This window comes from Canis lupus, chromosome 18 (genome assembly GCF_048164855.1).
Source record: "Canis lupus baileyi chromosome 18, mCanLup2.hap1, whole genome shotgun sequence".
NCBI classification, from domain to species: Eukaryota; Metazoa; Chordata; class Mammalia; order Carnivora; family Canidae; genus Canis; species Canis lupus.
Window position 1 is genome coordinate 32,358,734 of NC_132855.1, and position 20,798 is coordinate 32,379,531.

General features: G+C 35.7%; 1 protein-coding gene across 11 annotated transcripts in view; it reads left to right on the forward strand.

Moving 5' to 3' along the window:
* Positions 1 to 20,798, forward strand: part of ETV1 (ETS variant transcription factor 1) — a 96,441-nt gene that overhangs the window by 61,238 nt on the left and 14,405 nt on the right. For all 11 annotated transcript variants that reach the window (XM_072783965.1, XM_072783967.1, XM_072783964.1 and 8 more), the window contains 3 exons: positions 14,514 to 14,580; positions 16,186 to 16,256; positions 19,766 to 19,935. In XM_072783965.1, coding sequence (XP_072640066.1) covers positions 14,514 to 14,580; positions 16,186 to 16,256; positions 19,766 to 19,935 — 308 coding nt within the window. The remainder of the gene's footprint in view (positions 1 to 14,513; positions 14,581 to 16,185; positions 16,257 to 19,765; positions 19,936 to 20,798) is intronic.

Genomic DNA, 20,798 nt, shown 5'->3' on the forward strand with positions numbered 1-20,798 from the left:
TTCCTTTTCTTTTCTTTTCTTTTCTTTTCTTTTCTTTTCTTTTCTTTTCTTTTCTTTTCTTTTCTTTTCTTTTCTTTTCTCTTTTCTTTTCTTTTTTCTCTTCTCTTCTCTTTTCTCTTCTCCTTTTTTTCTGCCTTGCCTTTCCTTTCCTTTCCTTTCCTTTCCTTTCCTTTCCTTTCCTTTCCTTTCCTTTCCTTTCCTTTCCTTTCCTTTCCTTTCCTTTCCTTTCCTTTTTTTTTGATAGTTTACAGGGTAGTATTTTTAAGGGAGTGATGAGCACATGAAACTAAAGTTTGACTCAAGAAAGTATCAGCACATGATATTCATACACTCATACACTGTGATCAGGTCATTTTCCTCTGGAAATTATGTTAAGCAGTGGAGGGCACAATGAGTGTTGGAGTGAGAGAGAAGTGTTATAAATATATAGTATTGAATGGTAGAATAAGTTATAGCCCTCCGTAAGAGAAATATTATGCAGCCATTTGAAGTCAGGTTTTTAAAAAATATTGAATGAGGAGCACCTGGCTGGCTCAGTTGGTAGAGCCTGTGACTCTTCATCTCAGGGTTGTGAATTCAAGCACCATGTTGGATGTAAAGTTTACTTAAAAATAAAATCTTTAAAAAAAAATAATGAAATGAGACCTGAGTAAAAAAGAATATGACACGTATAAGGTAGGACTCATGCAAAATAAGACCCAGTATGGATATACTGTGGCTCGATATGGGTGGTGATAGTCTAAACAATTTTATTAGGTCTATAAAGTGCTTTGCATTTTAACAGTACTTGGTAGAGTTTAGCTACTGCTTTTCTAATCAGATAGAATAAGGACTATAGTTTAAAATATCAACCTAGTTGAGGTTGAAGAAGTGTCCAAATTAATTACATCAGTCCTTTAAGTGAAAAAAGTGCTAAGTAAAGGATATTAAAGTCCCACATGTTGCAAACCCAGCTGGCTTGCTATTAGTTTGTGTCCAGGACTGCCTTAAAGGTGGGAACAGAATTAATACGCTACTCAGTGGGTTTCTGGTTCATTTCTGCACGTTGTTTGCAATCCATGATTGGTGCTTTGTTCCTTTGCATTTTGGGGTGCACTAAAAATCTCAACCTAGGAGTTGATTGGAGGGCAATCACATGAATAAGATTTTTTTTTTTAGTCTTATTCTATGTAGAATAGGGCCTATTCTATTACTCTAATTAGTTTAAAAGATGCCTCCCAGCCATGTGGGGGAGCTGTTTAATCTACAAGATGGAGAGGGGAATAGGAGAACCTTTTAAGGACATAAAGAAAGGTGTCCCATCAAAAAATGGGAGTTAAGTCTTGACCTTCAGGAAAGGAGGAATTAGAAGGAGTGGGTAGTAGAGGAAGTGGACATCATGTGTCTCCCAAAGAAAGTGCTTTATATTTTTTAATGGTGTTTTTTAGGGCCAATCTGCAGGTACTGATGAGGCCTTCCTTCAGTTTGGAGGCATGTAACATGTATGTGGTGGTAAAGGTTGTTAACAGTATTTTAAATTAGGAAGTTGACACAAATAGTTGTTTCAGAAAATTAGAAATTTTTAAACTCCTGAAAGCTCTTGGAGGTCACTTAGTTAACATTCCTTCCCCATGCCTCAGTTGTTCAGATAAAATGCCTGGGGTTCACTCCTGTTGACTTACCTCCAGGGACACAGGGATTTCATGAAACAAAACTAGAAACAACATTTTCTTAGTCTTAGTTTAGTACACTGTTCACCACCATTTTTCTACACAGTTATAGAAAATAAGGTACTTTAATCCACCATTTCTTACATATATTATTGATCCTATGCTCTAATTTTCAGACCAAGTTTCTTTTTTTTTTTTTAAGATTTTATTTATTTATTCATGAGAGACACACACAGAGAGAGGCAGAGACATAGAGATAGAAGCAGGCTCCATGCAGGGAGCCCGATGTGGGACTCGATCCCCGGACTCCAGGATCACTCCCTGGGCTGAAGACAGGCACTAAACCACCAGGGATTCCCCCAGACCAAGTTTCTATATGGTTTTTAAAAGCTCTTCCTGATCCAGAGCAATGAAAGCATCTGCTTTGAGACTAAAGGTGTGCTTTTCCTAATTTGGGGGGTGTACTTTTTACATTAGCTGATCCTGAAATTCATATCTAATTATTAAGTGCTCACTGTTGTAAGGTAGGAAAACATGGGGCCTCCAATGACATTTAGGAGATTAAAATACATTGTTTCCTGTTTAAAAAAATAGAAGTATTGTCAAGAGTTGAGGTTGTCAAGGAAGTGACTTTTCATAGTAGGCCTTCTGGAAAAAGCTTAGTAATAATTGGAAGGAAAAGTCAGCTAATTAACAGCTCATCCAGCTCTAAAATGCTTGGATTATATATGGACTTAGACTTATATAGGCCTATTTATTGGGTATCACTCATACTTTGTTGAATTTTTAAAAAAATTTTTATTTATTTATTCATGAGAGACACAGAGGGAGAGAGAGAGAGGCAGAGACACAGGCAGAGGGAGAAGTAGGTTCCATGCAGGGAGCCCAACGTGGGACTCGATCCTGGGTCTCCAGGATCACGCCCCGGGCCAAAGGCGACGCGAAACCACTAAGCCACCAGGGCTGCCCACTTTGTTGAAATTTTTCATAGCTCAGGGCTATCCTGTCTGGCTCAGTCAATAGAGCATGGGACTGATCACGAGGTTGCAGGTTCCAGCCCCATGTTGGGTACAGAGATTACTTAAAAATAAAATCTTTAAAAAAAAACTTTTTTTGATTGCTCTCAGAGGCTTAAAATTTAACTAGACCAGTCTTTTCAAACTTTGATCAGCTGAATCCACATTTCACCAGAAAGCTTATAAGGGACCACATTATATAAAACAGATATAAGGAAAGCTTACATTTGGAAAAATAAGGTAGGACTTTTCCATCCTCTGTTTTTAAACCCATTCTTTACCCAAGCAGCCTTCCCGAGTTTCCCTATATCCTTCTTTGTCACCTTAGGACTTTGACAAAGGCCAATAGACAAACCTTTAAATTTAGAGAAAGATTTTCTGTCTTTAGCATGTAGAAACATTATATAGGCATAGAAATGATGAAATAAGTACTGAAAACATTTACTTCATGTTTAGTATGTGAAAACTAAGAATACGTTCAACTTTCAGCTGTCAGAGCTGACAGATATATCTGGGACTTATATGGGCCCAAGCTGGCACTTTAGACAAGAGAATTAAATATAAATACTCTCTGGTTTCTCAAATGGCAATGGAGGAAGATTTTTCGATTGTCATTGTTATTCTGTGTTGGTGGCTGGCTACGCATCTTAGTCAATCATAGGAAGAGTAGTCAAGTAATTCCTTATGCTGCTTCTAGAGAGGCTTGTTTGGGATTCCCTTTGCAACGTTTATAAGGTTTTAAAGTGAAAGTTACAGGTTGAGAGCCACCTGAGTGGCTCAGTGCTTGAGCGTCTTCCTTCAGCTCAGAGCGTGATTCTTGGGTTCCAGGATGGAGTCCTGCATCCGGCTCCTTGTGGGATGCCTGTGTCTCTGCCTCTCTTTCTGTCTCTCATGAATAAATGAATAAAATCTTTTTTTTTTTTTTTTTAAAGATACAGGTTGAAATAAGTGGATAACTGAGCAAGGTGAACATGATTATTTTCTGCAACCACATGGAAATATAAGTAAATATTGCTTTATGAGTTCAGAGAAAATTCGTTAGGGCCTCAGTCAATTGATTCAACTTATACAAAATTTCAAAAAAGTGAAAACAAAAGAACAAAATTCAGAAGACCACAGTTCCCTAGTAGTTTATCTCTAAATTATTACTAGAATGATTGTTACTACTACTACTACTATGAGAGTAGGATCTCCCAAGTGTTGTCATCAGTGCTTATTATTTTTTAAAATGATGTTTTATTATTTATTTACAAGTGGAGACATACATTTTAGAGATACTGACCTCATGCATTATTTTCTAATAAATTTTTATACATTTTTTTCTGAACAATTGAGTTACACATAAGTAAACAACCAAACATATTGTTCCAGAAACACAAGGAATGTAGTGATTACAAAAGGAAACTGTCGAAAAATGCTAATTAAAGTCAGATGGAACAGAGGGAGTAAGGGCTCCTGATACTTATTTTAAACATCCGGGCTTGCCATAAACCAGCAGGCTTCCTCATCTCCAAAATGGAAGGTTCTATGGCCAATAATTATACTTTTAAAATTTCTAAATATGAAATATTACCTTTGAAACTATTCAGCTTAATTTCATCATTTATTTACATGTCTTTTGACTACATGAAATAGAAGAAAAAAAATTAAAGCCTTGAATAAAGAGTGTTATTTAGAAATTAATAATTCAGTATATGTTCACTCTTCAGTGGTCTTGCCTCTGCTCCCTGTTTTCTCGGCTGGGAGATGATAGAATTCTTTATTATCTTCCTGCCTGATGTTGCCAGGTGTTTCAATTTTGAATTCCAAAATATCTTGGTAACTTTACATATTCTCTGCTCTTTTATTAATCAGATATTAGAAATTGAAAGATATGTATTAAATAGTCATTAGGCCACAGTAGACAGTCCTTCACAGTTTTAAAGCCAAAGACGAGGCATCTTTTTCATTTCTCCTCATTCCTTCTTTAATAGGCATGGTAAAGATTTTGTGAGAAATTGTTTAAAGATATATATAGAGATTGTTGACTACAACTGTTTTCCGAGATGGCTTCAAGTCAGTGGAAGAGAGAAGTGGTCTCTACCCTCTTGAGTCAATGTCCAAGTTACAGATGGATGGCTGATAAAACCTATTTTGTGTATAACAGTGTTTGGTATATGGCTAACTCATCACAAATCATTCCCATAATTGCTCATGAATAGCTTTTTTCCTTCTAAAAACTCTAGATATTTTTAAGCATTACCATCTTTAGTAATTTCCAGTGTAGTGATGGTTACAGTTTCATGAACTTTGGCTTTTTGTACCTGATACTCAACACTCCCAGAGGCCAACGCTTGGCCCTATTCCATTAGCAAGCATCATTTGCTTATGGCTACATTTTCTCCTGAAACATGGCAGCTCTTTTTTTTTTTTTTTTTTTTTCCTCCCCATCCTAACTTTAAAACTATTGCTTCGAGAAATTCAACTGGAGAATCACTTGGGAATTTAAAGGAATGAGCTATTGATCCTTCAGAAAATGTTAACATTCTGTTTCTCTAACATCCAAAGATAATTTTCTTTTACTCAGCCAGTGATTTGTGGACGAGCAGATCATTTAATCTCAGATTTTTAGGTGCTTCAATTGTGAAAAGTGACAGTGATGCCTTCCTAGTTGATTTTGTTATTACAAAGGTCAGGGATTGGCCTCACAACTTGACTTTGCTTTTTATTGTCCAGCATGCCACATATGGGTTTTCCTCAGTTTTCCGAGTTAAAATAGCAAATCTCCCAAAACAGTACTCAGGTCCACTCTCGCTTTTTCTAAGAAATACTTAAATATGCTCTAAATCTACAGTTACAGTAAGTGGCACTGGCTAGTGATTTGATTTGAGAATTGAGACTATGGTCTGGATTTACTCTTTATGCATTAACACAGGTCAAATGGACAGGGACTGCATTTTAAGTCAGTAATGGAAGGCTGAAGCCTGTCTTAAACCAATCATATCAGTTTTACCCATGACTGATTGATCCCTGGGGGCAGAGCCCTGTAAGCATTTGTCTTACATGAATGGACTCTATAGAGCCTGGAGTTTCATTCATAAAATGGAGACTGAAAGGAAACACACACACACACACACACTCTTACTCTCTGGAATGTCCATTTACACGGAGCTGAAGGGTGTAGTGTTCCGTCAGCTGCTGCTTTTGCCAGTTGACTGGAAGTAATGATTAATGCTCATTGGTCCTGCCTGCATGTAACCCAACACTATTTATGGCCTTGCAGTGTTCCTAATGTATAGTGAATGAGAAGACAACATTCTCAAATCAGAAACATAAACAGGAACTGGTGGGTCTGAATTCCATTCAAATATGTCATTTCAGCCACACAGTGTTTGTCTAACTTGGATTTTGCAGGCAGGAAAGGGGGAAGGGAGAGATAATCTGCTTGTGAGTTATACTAGCGTCAAAAAGGAAATTTAAGGGGGAGGGGAGAGTACTTCTGTGGTGTAGGATTTTTAGTTTCTTTTTAAAGAAGACCATTAGGATGGTTAGGCCTAGAACTGCTTATTGCAAGTAGATGGAATGAACAGACAACTGTTTTTATATGTATAACTGAGATTTGAAATAAATGAAACAGTTTATGGATGCATATTTGGATCTGTGCGTGTGTGTGTGTGTGTGAGCATGCATGCATGTGTGTGTTCATATGAATGAGAACGAGAGAGGTAAGATAAGTGTTATTTATTTTTTAAAAGTATTTGAATATGCATTTTTAGGTATAAAACATTACAGAATTTTTTTTCATTTAAAGGATTTGTATACTTAAGTGAGTTAACTATTTAATAGTTTAGAGGAAAAGGAAGACTTTATTTCCATAAACTATTTTTAACTAACACATAGATCATTTAATTGAAACATTCTCAAGAAATTGTTGTCACATTAAATAGATGATAATTGTTTTTATCGTGTGTTAGGATTTTTAGTTAATTGTTTTGAATAAAGTCTGGAAAATTTTACAAAGAGTGGTATTCAAAGATAGATGTGAAAATCAACCAAAACAAAACCGAGAGGATGGCAAGCATGTGCCATTGTGATTTATTTACCATTTTCTTGAATTTGGAGAAGTAGGTTTGAGTACTTCATTCTGGTGACCCTTCATTTCAATGTGAGCCTCCACCATGTACTGCTTCATCCACATGTTTTTGTTATTCTTAGCATTAAAAAAACAAAACCACCCACTTTGTATGACACTGGAAATATTATACTAAATTCTGGGCCTGATGACTGTTTACTCTCTTTGTCATACTAAGCATGTGTTGTTGCACCTTTTGTCCTCCGTTTCCTCATTTATAAAAAAGGGGCAGATGATTCCTATGCCTTTCTGTTTTTGTAAGGACTGGATATGGTTATGTTTGTAAAGTTACTAAGATGTATAGTAGCAGGAATCCAGGTAATAGTATGGGATTTCTGTAGATGTAATTTTATCTTGACTACTTCTAGAGATTTCCTGAAAGACTGCCAGTCCTTGAATAAGATGCCATTATTATTTCTAACATTCACCAATACCCTCTTGGGGGCTAGTGGATAAGACAAAGTGAGAGAGAGATTCTTCTGGGAAGACCATCTTATTGTGCAAGATCAACAGGATACTGTACTATTACAGTGTCTGCAACAGAGTGAAGCCATCACACAGAACTCCACACTAGTATTATTCATGCTCAGAACAAGTAAAATAGATATCTGAATATTACAGTGATCCAAGGAGAGATGAAAGGGAGAGGACAAAGCAATTCGTGATGCGTTTGCTTCACATCACATAGATTCCAAAGGGGAACAATTCAGTATTGAAACTCAACATTACAACCTTCCCTTCTTCAGAATTCTTTTGTAGCCCTGTTTTAACAGCTAATGGCAATATTTTCTTATAAACTTCGGTGAACTGTCAGAGTACAATAATACCTAATAAACAGTTACAATTGTTCTTATATTTCCTATCACTTCAATTTTACTTTTAACTCTAACTTAATAAAACCTTCATAGGCTTCTAAAACTTGTAAAATTGTCAGCTTACTAGATCATATGAGCGAAACCTGAATCTGGCCATTACTTGTGGAGGATACGGTCCCCCCTCGAAACCCACATGCTTACAAGAGAAGTTTGTGGTCTCATAGCTACACTTTTCTATACTGTTTAGTTCATGTTAAGTAGCCTTTATGTGTACCTGAATGCAGATAACAGCATTACTTTTTTTTTTTTTTTTTTTTGCAAACAGTACACTAGGCATATAAAGACTAACATGGTAATCTTTCTGTCCTCATAATGTATCAACAATAGATCTCTGAGCTGCGGTGGAAGAGAATATCTCTGCAGATTTTACATTATTTATATTCACAGTTGACTAAAAATCCTAATGTAAAAGATTCCATCTAAGTGTGAATGAGGTCATAGTAAATTCATCATTCTCTTCTTAAGATTTTAGCCAACTCCAACTTTTTTGCCTTTTTTAATAAGGTCCGGTGACTAAGATGTTATTACATCCATGTAGAGCTTTTGTGACTGAAGGCAAACAAGTCTTACAAAACTTCATCTTTGTGTCATCCCACTTGCCTTCTTTCTCAAGCAAATTCAGCCATATTCAGCCTGGGCCTTACTTTTAGAGTTTATTGCTTTTAGATTTGTTCTATCATGGACAGATCATATGGTTGTAAGAATAATTCCTTCCCCTTAGTATCCTTTTCAGAAACAATACGATATATAATTTTCTCAATTAAATAATCTCAATTAAAAAACCATGAAATCTATTCATGGGGCAAGTGGAAATGCATAGTAAAAGGATGCTACACTACCGTATATGTGAATGTATTTGCATTTAAATACATCTTCATAAAACTTATTTATGCACTCTAGAAAAGCTTTGGATTTTATTTTAATTAATTAATTAATTAATTAAGCTTTGGATTTTAAACTCTGTGCCAGGAAATGGGAAGAAACAAACAAAACTGTAAAACATGAAATTTAAGATGGCTAAAACTTTGGCAAGATATGTCACAATGTTCATCTTTCTTGAATGCAAATAGTGTCGTTAGTTCATGGTACAACTCAGTATTTCTTAAGATAATAGATATATGTTTTTGAAAAACTTGTTTGAACTCTTCTGTATGCACTGAATTAATACATATCCACACACATTTTTCACTAAATATCTCATAATTTCAGATGTATGTCCACAAACATATTTTCTCCTGGACATTTAATGTGCCAAGTTTTCCACCATCATTAGTGTATTACACAAAAGTTTAGGTAGACTTGATTTTGTCATATCACCTCCTCAAGAGGTCAGAAAATCGATCTTTTTCCATTGTGTATTCATATGAAAGTAAAATCACATTAAAATACAACATTGGACTTATTCCTGTTTTATAGGGATTTCTCATTTACTCTCAGAGACTTGAATGCATTATTATATTATCACACTGATTATTGCTACAACAATTTAACCAAAAGCATCCAGTGAGAGGCATTTTTCCTCTTTGTTCAAAGTTTACAATATCAAATATTTCTAGGTTTGCACACTACTTGATAATAATTCCAGCCAACTGTAGGGATGGTTCAGATGGTCGTGGCAAATATTTTGTCTCTGATCTGGCCTAATACAGCTCCTAGAAGGTTTAGGCAAACCATGCCCTGAAGGTGATCGTTCCTTCTGTACCTCTGGGCAGCAGTATGTGAATCTGCAAATCAGAGCAGTGTATGGCTATATAAGGTGTGCAAATTCAAAACTCCGCTTTGTGGTCAAACCTTTGGTGACGTTCCCCAAGTCAGCCCTGTATTTCCCATTATGGCTTTAAAATTCGAGACAGAAAAGTCAACTTTTTAGTTTCATACCTGCAAATTGAAAGGCAATTTTAACCCTGCTTCTAAAGGTGCAGACTAATCAAATCAGATAGTTTGGGGTGTTCGTTTACTCTTCTTCTTAACTGCCCCTACATTCACGGGTGCATTACAATGAGAATAGTGCTTTACTGCTTTGAATTTTTGTAGCATATTGAATTGGCTAAGCATCCCCTGAATTCATGTGTGACAAATTATAGGCAGTTTAGTTTCTGCAAGCTGACTAGGCCCATGCTAAGTGTCACATTGTAGTACTTTTTTGATCCCTACCTAAGTTTCAAAAAGATACAAAATCATTTGTCTTAAATTTTCATAATGCAATTTATAGATTGACTTTTAAACTTTTTATATTTATATTTTTATTTGAGAGAGATAGAACGCGAGTGGGAGGGAGGGGTAAAGGGAGAGGGGCGAGCAGATTCCCCACTGAGCACACGGTGCAATGGGGGCTGCAGGGGGCTCCATCCCAGGCTCCGGTCCATGACCCTGAGATCATGACCTGAACCAAAGTCAGATGCTTATCCAACTGAGCCATCCAGGCACCCCTGAATTTAAAACTTTGTAAACAAAAGTCTTTTAGCAGTAAATATCAAAGTATGACATTGTAAATAGAAATTCAAAAGAGATACCTCCAAATAGTTTGAAAATGTGATAGAGATTCTCACTTAAACCTGGTAAATCATAAATTTATAATGAATTTTAAAACAATATATTTTAAATATCATAGATTAATAGATTTGTGAAGAATATCACTAAGTACACTAATAAGCAACAACTCATCTTTCTCAGTAGATAATTGTTTTAAGAACAGCAAATTACAATATAAAATAGTTTAAATATGTAATTATTTTTAAGTCCTGTGGTTCACTCACTTGTGAGGGCCACTTTTTTTTTTTTTTTAAGATTTATTTATTTATTCATGACAGACACACACAGAGAGAGGTAGAGACATAGGCAGAGGGAGAAGCAGGCTCCTCACAGGGAGCCCGATGTGGGACTCGGTCCCAGATCCTGGGATCACACCCTGAGCCGAGGCAGAGGCTCAACTGCTGAGCTACCCAGGTGTCCCGTGAGGGTCACTTTAAAATAGTTTCTGTTATTAATGAGAAGCACCATATCTTGAATCCTCACTGTTTGCATTGAGTTAAATGTTGCCCTTATGGTCCCTCTCCACAACCCTTTGAAGGAAATCCTTATTATTCCCATTTTATAGATATAGAAGTTGAGAGTTGGAGATGTCAAATAACTAACAAAACGTCATACTCCCAGGAAACACCTGAACTGTGGTTCAAAACCAGGTGTGTTAGAAGACAAGGTGCACATTTGTAATCACAGTGCTGTGCTCACAATCCTAAAATTATAAGCTGCGGACATAATAGAACAGTATAAATATGCTGTCATAGTAACATTTATGCATAAGTTAAACTGCAGTTTATTAACGTTGCTGAATTTGTGAGCTTATTCCATGAAAAAAACACAAATGCATATGTATGCAGTTCCTCCATTCCCTGCTACAAAACATTTGCCTTTGAAGTCACCACTTAGCTAGTTTGGATCTTAGTTGAGCATTTAGCAAAAGTTAAAATGTAATGCCAAACTTCATTGGTTGGATTTTTTATTAGATAAGGTAGAAATGAAAGCAGCAGGCAATTTAATTAGCAGTAATTTTTCTGGGCAAGTCATTACTTTGATGAACTTCAGAGCAATGTTTATGGCTCCTAATTAACCATGTTAGTCATTTGATTGAATAATCACTTTGGAAATGTTTCTACAATTTGATTAGAGTCTGACCCACTCTGATAGTCATAAATTAACTGATACCACTTTAGGATAACATGACTTTAGTTACTTTAGGGGAATAAACTCCTCTTAGCCATATTTTTTCAGGCTTCTCTGGACTGTATAAAGGATACCGATTTTGAGGTTAGACTGGATTTAAACAATGCTAGCCACGTGTTTCAATTTCAAGAGCTAGATGTTAATCTTATTTACTCTGGAGTGCAATAAGTAGTATTAAGGATGGCAAAAACAAAATTATATACATATATGTATATATATGTATATAATTTTTTTCTTAAGTTGCCCTTCCTTCATGGCTTTTCTTAGAACTTAGATCAAAGTTTGGCCTCTGGAACCATAATGGAGGTTCTGGCTTTAACCTTATTGTAAATCATTAATTTATTATGAATTTCAAATTCGTATTCTTTAAATGTCATATCGATAATGGAATTTATGAAAAATATTACAGAATTAGTAAAATAAATAACAAATCAGCAAGGTCAATAGATACATGAGGATTAGTGAAATGATCATCAAATTCTGTCTTTGATACCAAATGTCCAAGATTATGCTTATTTTGTATTATGTTAGAGTACTTTTATAAGATATTCTTTGACTTTGAATAGTGGGTTTCTTACAAAAGCTTGCATTTCCTCTCCTCCTCTTTCTCTCCCTCTCTGGGGAGGAAAGACTACATTTAGTCACACTTATATATAATAGAGTTTAATCTATATGTTTTCCTCTAGCTGCCTCCAGAGCCAGCCAGCTGTTTTTACAGCCATACTCCAGCTGGGCTGCAGTCAGTAAAAGTATTTTGTGGCAGGGTGTCAACATTGGTACAACAAAATTCTTACCTCTAAACAGCTGCTGAGCTGATGGCAGAGTCATTAACACTGTCCCTTCTAGGCCCAGCTGCTTTGAGGGTCCTTGCCTAGCAATAAATCAACGTAACATTAAAAATTAATTTGAAGTACCACTGGTTAAAAAGTATGGATAAAGTGGATTGCTAAATTTGGTAACAGAAGTTCAACTACTCTGCAACCCCATTTTAAGTTTCCTGATATCAGGAAACAAGATTAACTCTGTCTTTTGCGGGGTGAGAATTACATACTAGATAATATGTTATATAAAAAAGATATGGTGTTCTAAAATGTTTGATAATGAGTTTGATATTGTTTTCAACTCATAAGCTATTGATTTCTACATATTTTTAAGTGTTATTTCTATTAGGAATTACAATTAAGATATTTTTGACTCAGGGGGATCCCTGGGTGACGCAGTGGTTTAGTGCCTGCCTTTGGCCCAGGGCGCGATCCTGGAGACCTGGGATCGGGTTCCACGTCCGGCTCCCTGTACATGGAGCCTGTTTCTCCCTCTGCCTATGTCTGTGCCTCTCTCTCTCTCTCTCTCTGTGTGACTATCATAAATAAAAATAAAAATTAAAAAAAAAGATATTTTTGACTCAAACCACGTAAACTTTTTTTCTGTGAAAACATCATCTCATATTTTGATTGATATTAGTCACCAGGCAAATTTTGAAAAAATCAGGTAGACTTTAAAAATGGAACACTCCATACCAAGAAAGAATGACCTCTAGGTCAAAGAAATAATACTAATTATCTGTTAAACATGAAAATCTATGTTTGGATAGTTAAGAAGAGATAAGGGGCTTTAGACCCCAAGTCATTTAAATATTCTTTATTACTTGTTCAGAAATTATGTGCTTACTACAAATGGCAGAATGGAGGACATACTTTTATATTAAATAGGACATTTGTCATATATATCTTACAAGTTTTGTATGTGTTAAAAGTTTCAAAATCTTGAGTATACATAAAGAGGATAGAATTAATTTAGTCATATATATTTATAAATTCCTATAGGATCTGTTATATATGTAATATACAGGTTTGTGGGAACTAAAACATAAAATTTGGGGAACCTTCTGAAAGAAAAAGAAATAGCATATACAAAATGAGGTATAGGGCATCAGAAGGGATTCCTGTAAGTGGAGGGTCCTGCCTAAAGCTGAATTGCATTGGCTTCACCAGAAATCAACTCTGTTCCTGTGAATGACATTTTATTTTCAGAATCAAAGAACTGGAGCCTGTAATAGATTTTAGATAACCCTGATCCCACCCTTTATTTTATATAATCTTAGATACAGAATGACTTATCTAAAGTCATGTAGCTTTATTAGTAGTAAATTAAGGACTTGAATTTTAATCTTTTGCCTCCTCATCCATATTTCTTTCCTTTTCCCTCTATGTAAGCTACTAAACATGTTAAATACACAGCCTTCACTATGACTCTAGTTTAACCATTAACCAAGTTTATTTTCTCAGTTAACTTGGTCAGGTAGGCAAGGCCTCATTCCTACTGTAATAATGGTGTTTGCTATGAAATTGTTGGGTTTCTGTTTTATAGCCTCATTCGTTATGAATGTGATCTGTGTGCTTAAACAGCAGTCATACTTTTATCTGGGGGTGAAAAATAGCAGTCACCTTTAAAGGCTAGAGTAATTTCAAGAGATGGGGCAATTTTCATCTTTTCATAATAATTTCTGCCAGTGTTCATGAAATAAACCATGAATGAGTCTTCGTTGATCTTTGCTTTGAATACCATGGGACATACAAATGTATCACATAAATGTCCCCAAACGTATCTAAACTCATGACACCGTTTGTTTTAAGGGCACTCTCATACTCACATGGGGTTACAGGAGAGCCACCCTTCAGTAAATGTGGGTAAAACTTTGAATTTACATGCCTGTTGGAGAGGATCAGTGTTTGCCATGATATGCTTCTCATTTTTCCAATTTTTAGAAAAAATTTACTTATTTATTTGAGAGAGAGAGAGAGCATGTGTGCAAGTATGTGAGTGGGGGAGGGGCAGAGGGAGAGGGAGAGAGAATCTCAGACAGACTCCCTGCTGAGCATGGAGTCCCACATGGGGCTCGATCCCACAACCCTGAGATCATGACCTTAGCCGAAATCAAGTTGGATGCTTAACAGACTGAGCCACACAGGCGCCCCTCAGGTTTCCATTTCTTGTGTGGGCCCTGCCTGAAATGTTAACTGAGTGTTGACAAGTTCCCTTCATGGAGATTCATGTCAGTTTCTTTTATTTTCCCACTGCTCTGTCTATTGATAACATTTTCAGCTCCAAACTGCTCTTTAACTGGTGTTTCTTCTTTCAGAAGTGCCTAGCTGCCACTCCATTTATATGAGGCAAGAAGGCTTCCTGGCTCATCCCAGCAGAACAGAAGTTAAGTTTTTATTACTGAAATTCCTTGTAAATATGATCAGAATAATCAGATGTACCAAAGATGCAGTCATTTGATTAATCATCATATTTTATGTTCCCTAAACCACTATTAAAAAACTTTATCTTTTTAAAGTAAAAGGAAGATGTTTCAGTTCATGTTATCTTGAATTTGGTTAACAGGAGTCATGTGTGTATAAACAGCTGAAAAGTGGATTTCTGTGGGGTTTTTTTGTTTTGTTTTTTGGGGTTTTTTTTTGGCCAACAACCACATTCTTTTAAAATAGAACATGTGGTTTATAGATTAGCCTACCTTCCTACTCTCTACTGAAATGTATCTTCGAGGAATTTCAGTTTTGCTTTACAGACCCAAGTCTGTGTTTTGAAATAAAAGAGAGTAGTTTTAAATATATTTGCTTTTAAATATCCTGGATTTTTCATTTTTATATAAGTAATTGCTAGAATGGAATTTCACATCAGAGACCTACAGAAGGAGTTTTTGTGGATGTGTTCATGGTAATCACGTGGGAAAGCTTTGATCTAACGGACTTTGATAACCTACAAAGTAATGAATAATCTTCTTTAGATACATTCCCTATTAAGGAGTTTCTGGAAATGCGTGCATAGTTCATGACATAAACGTTCTGTGTCCTCAGGAAGATGACACAGATGCATCTTTTTAGGTTAGGTCTAATACTGGTTATTTTGTATAAGTGGTATCGATAGAAGTAAATGCTTGTCTTTAAAGAAGAGTATATAATAAGCTGGTAAGTCCAAAATATTTGGGACCAGAAATTTAGCAAAAATGCAGTGCGATTATTGTCACTACTGTTGTTAATATTATGCACTCACTGTAGAGACCAGTACATCTGAGAAAGAAAACTGTGGCTAAAGTATATGAAATTTCTTACTGGTGATTAAGGACGACAATGATTCAGTGAGGGTCACAGTCATGAATACATGGGGGAGAAAATGATTGCTAAAAGCTGTTGATTTATTTTGCATTTTTTTCCATGGACTTAGTTTTATTACAGGGAAAAAAAGCTAAAAAAAAAAAAAGAAAATTAAAACTATCTTGTCTGTTGAAGATGAAAACATTAGGAGGTTAACCTGGCTAAAAATTTTTCCAGGGAAGTAAGGGGTAAACAGAATGTGTTTCAGTTTATCAGGAAGTAATTGTGCAAGGTAAATACGAGTAACTCATCTTGATTTTCCTACTATCTCATAAATAACAAAACTTGGAAGAAAATGAAAAAGGAGATGATACTTTATAATTTCTAGGCTTGCCAGTGTTAACCGCTCTGTGCTTGGGTTGGTAATAATATAAATATCTGTCGTGTATCACTGTGTGCTGGGTACTATTCTAAACTTGCATATATTAAACCAGTTATTCCTCACAACAACCCTTTGAGATAGGTGATTTATCATTATTCCCATTCTATAGGTGAGGGAACAGAGACAGTGAGGCTAAACAGTGTGTCTAAGGTCACAGAGCTGAAAACTGGCAGAGTCCTTTTCTACCCCAAGTTTTGTGCTAATGGCTATATTTTAAATTGCTTGTGAGCTTCATTTCTATCATGAATAAATGTATCCTCTTTTCCTCCCACAGGCTGTATGTTTGAGAAGGGCCCCAGGCAGTTTTATGATGACACCTGTGTTGTCCCAGAGAAATTTGATGGTAGGTTTCTCACTGTGCTTCAAGTTTGAATTTTTCTGAGAAGGAGTGGAAAGATCACCCTCGACTCCCCTGAAAACAGTTGACATCGCGCCCTAACGATTTTTATGCACATCATTTACGATGCATTTAACTCTTGCTAAACTTTGCCTTTTATAAATTCTCTCTTCCTTCCCCTATTCAGAAGCTTTTTCTTTTGTCCCATGAGAGGTCTCATTTTTAAAGATCCGACCAGAGAGTATCATTCTTGCTGAGCTTTGTGTAGAGTAAGAGGGGTCTTTCCTTTGCCCTGCAGAGCACATGCAGCTTGTTGCTTGAGATTTATTGAAAGCTGATCCCATAATTAACAAAGCAGAACAGAAAGCATGCTACTGTGGATGCACAGATGACTAATGCAGCTTCTTTCCTTTTCTTGTTCATGAAAAGATGCATTATGGAACACAGGAACAACATAGCTGCCCATTTAGTTAGTGATTGTTAGTCCTTCTTTTTTGTTTTTCCTTTTCTTTCCCTGGGAAGATGTTCATTACTAATGTGCAATTACTTTGTAATTGCTTAAAATGGAGTTAGGAAAGCATTACTTTTTTTTTTATCACTGTCTCTTGCAGTGAAACAGTCCCAGATTTTAGAAATGAGTGTCAAGTTAGAAAAAAATATTTTTTTTTCCTTGACAAAGGTGGTAGAAGTCAGCATCTACGAGGAAGCTTGGGTAAAAAGTGAACAGTTAATTGATTTAGTGGTTCTTCAGAGTGGTCTCCATATTTCCTGCTTTGATTGTTTAACAGGAAATGAGCAGGGACCCTCTGATTAGCTGATTGCACAAACTTTGGGGATCATGGCTGTAATGACTTGGTAGCTCTCAGAAGTTTTTAATTGTCATTATTTAAACAGCAAAGTGCATGCTCAGATTGCTTCTCCATCTCTAATTAGTTTCTTGAAGACTACTCTGTTCCTAAGGCTTTTGCTACTCTGGTCCTTCTCAGAAAGAATGATAATTTGGGAAAGATCTGTTTCCTTAGTCTTCCTTTAAATGGCTAAATTCATTCAAGGTCACAGGGTTAAGCTCCATTAGGAGTCACTTTTTTGGCCTTATTCTAAATAGATGTTAGTTTTTTAAGCTTCGAGTTTCAGTGTGATATGTGCTATTTAGCATCATTAGCAGAGCATCACAATTCTTAAAATACAGCCTTTTCTCTTAAGACAAAGCATAAAGCCTTTACTTTTTGGAATGACCTTCATCAGTTTTTTGTTTTGTTTTGTTTTGTTTTTCATTCTTAGTGAGCTTAACGTTTAAAAAAACTCTTGATGACCAGAATGGGCATCTAAGGAAGAAAAAATAGCTCAAAACTACCAATTGGATTATGATATAATCTAACAAGCCTAAGTCACACTAATATTTAGGGGAGCTGTCTATCTTGATTATTTATTCCCTTTGACTACTAAATATTCTTCAATTTTGTACTAAGAAAATATTTTTTTAGAAGATAGTCTTAAATTTTATAAGGAATAGAGAGCAAGAGATTAGAAAAGCACAGAGTTATTTTTTCATTGACAAGGCTAGGATAGCCTGTCACATTTATAGGCAGAAGCAATCTAGAGATTAAAAGATTTGATAGTGCTTCACTCTGCATAATTGCTCAGTTACCCCCATGAAAAAATTTGTAAGTCTCAGAAGGAAAAACTGAGATAAATAAAACTGTCATTGAAATCAATATGAAGAGACACTTCTGTATTATTTGGCTTAGACCAAAATGACATAATGATTTCTAGCAGCGATTGGCCGAATAATTTTATTTTGGTTGTGGTTTTTAAAGTGTTGTGTTTTCTTTTTGTAATTATTTTAAGATGCACATTTCTGTCTGTTAACCAAAGGAAAGGTATATATATATATATATATATATATATATATATATATATATATATATATATATATTTAAGACTTTTAAAATGTATTTATTCAGAGAGAGAGAGAGAGAGAGAGAGGCAGAGACACAGGCAGAGGGAGAAGCAGGCTCCATGGAGGAAGCCTAACGTGAGACTCGATCCCGGGTCTCCAGGATCACACCCCGGGCTGCAGGTGGCGCTAAACTGCTGAGACACCGGGGCTGCCCCAACCAAAGGAAAGTTTTAAGAAGCTTCTGATCTGGTCCATTTTATAATTCACACGTACACTGTGAATATATTTTCTGAATTGTTTCTATCATGGCATAGAGAAGTTCGTGCATTAATAATGATATGTTTGTAGGGCCCTAGACATTCAGTCCCCAGTCCACATACTTTTGGGGATGGTTGGCTGGAGGCAGATGTAAATAATCAGGAGTTATGACTGAATTTTTGTTTGTTTGGTATAAGGAAGATAACTGGCCAGATTTATACCAGAAGAATTAGAACAGTAACACCCTTATTGTAATCTACTTAATAGTTTTTTTATACTATATAAAAATAACATAAATGTAACACAAAGCAACATTTCTTGATTAAAAATATAGATCGACAGAAAGCTCTTGTATATGTGTTTTTAGATTGCACTTTTAGAAAGAGACTAGCAAATTAAATTCATGTGATTGAAGTGCAAAGAAGACAAAGAAAAATGAAGGAATTTTTATTTGCTCCCAGTTAAGAAAGTAGTAGTACCAGTATGAAGGTGTGGGAAAAAGATGGTGTGATGATAATCCAATATGCCCTGATTTACTTATGAGATTTTCCTAATTTATATAAAGTACAGATTACTTAACTCAGAGTTTAAGATGCTATTAAAATTCCTTTGAGATGGAACACCTGGGTGGCTCAGTTGGTTGAGTTTCCAACTCTTGATTTTGGCTTATGTCATGATCTCAGGGTCATGTGATTGAGTTCCACATCGGGCTCTGTGCTCAGCCTGGAGTCTTTTTGAGGTTCTCTCTCTCTCCCTCTGCCGCTACCCCTGCTTGCTCTCTTTCTCTCTCTCACAAATAAATAAATCTTTTAGAATGAATGAATGGATGAATAAACAAATTTGCTTTGAAATATTTGCATTAAAATTTGCATTTTTCGTGTGCATGCCAGTGAAGTATTACAAATTATAGTTTGCAGAATTTGTATGAATAAAGTGCCCAGAGCTTAAAATTGAATACTTTTTCTTCAGTGTTGCTTAGAACAGTGAATAATGTCATTAACAATAAAACAAAAAGAAGTGTGATTAGATGGTATGGTTTTTAAATAAATAAGTGAAAACAAACAGATAGTTACACAAAATTTTAATGAGTAAATTATATATGTGAATTTATTCTGCATCTGTGTGCATTTTTTCTGACCCTTATATGTTATATATAGTTGTTTGTAAGTTTGTACAGATTCTTGGTTTACATGAAATCCTTTAACTATTTTAAAGCCCTATTTAGTGGTAATATTTTATTTCATAGAAACCCATAAAGTGGTTGTGATTTAACCATTTTAATGATTGGTCTAATGAAAATTTTACGTAAATGCCATAATAGTGTTAGTAACAGAAACTTTAATGTTTTTTAATTTAGGAGACATCAAACAGGAGCCAGGAATGTATCGGGAAGGACCCACATACCAGCGGCGGGGATCACTTCAACTCTGGCAGTTTTTGGTAGCTCTTCTGGATGACCCTTCAAATTCTCATTTCATTGCGTGGACTGGGCGAGGCATGGAATTTAAACTGATTGAGCCTGAAGAGGTGGGTCTAATAGATTTTCATTAGGAAAATCAGATATATTATAATATAAAGAAACATATTGATTAATGTGCCAAAATGTATTTTTTAAATTTTATTTTATTTTATTTATTTATTTATTTTTTAAAAGATTTTATTTATGTATTCATGAGAGACAAAGAGAGAGAGGCAGAGACACAGGCAGAGGGAGAAGCAGGCCCCATGCAAGGACCCCGACGTGGGACTTGATCCTGGGACTCCAGGGTCATGCCTAGAGTGGAAGGCAGGCACTAAACAGCTGAGCCACCCAGGGATCCCCTATTTTTTTTTAATTTTAAAACTCTAGGGAAACCTTCTGAATGAGAAGTTGGGCAAAGGAAAAGTATGTCTACATTTAAAATAAGCAATAAATATGTTGCACTATTTTTCCAGTTAAATGACATCCTACAGGATTGATGTTGTAGAAAACCAGCTAGACTTGGTTTTAGACTTGATTCAAGAATATGATTCTTGGGAAGTCTCTAAAAGAATATCTAAATTGTGGATGTTTGATATTCTTGGAAGAAGAGAGGGTTTGTCTGTTGACAGCTAGTTTTGCACATGAAGGAATTGTTCTTGAGAAAGTTATTATTTGGATAATCTTGATTTTGTCAAGGGATTAGAGAGGAACATTTAGAGACCAAAGTCATGCACAAGAGGAGGTGGGGGAGAAATTGCTGTGGGATAAAGGCACACAAAGGCCACAGTAGACAATTCTCAGTCAGGAAGTGTTTCTTAGGAAATGCCAACCTAATAATAACACTGTTTCTCTTTGATTTTTGGTAACATCTTTTCAAGTCAGCTGGGCTGTTTACACTCCATTGGAGGGTAAGGAGAGAGTATCGCCA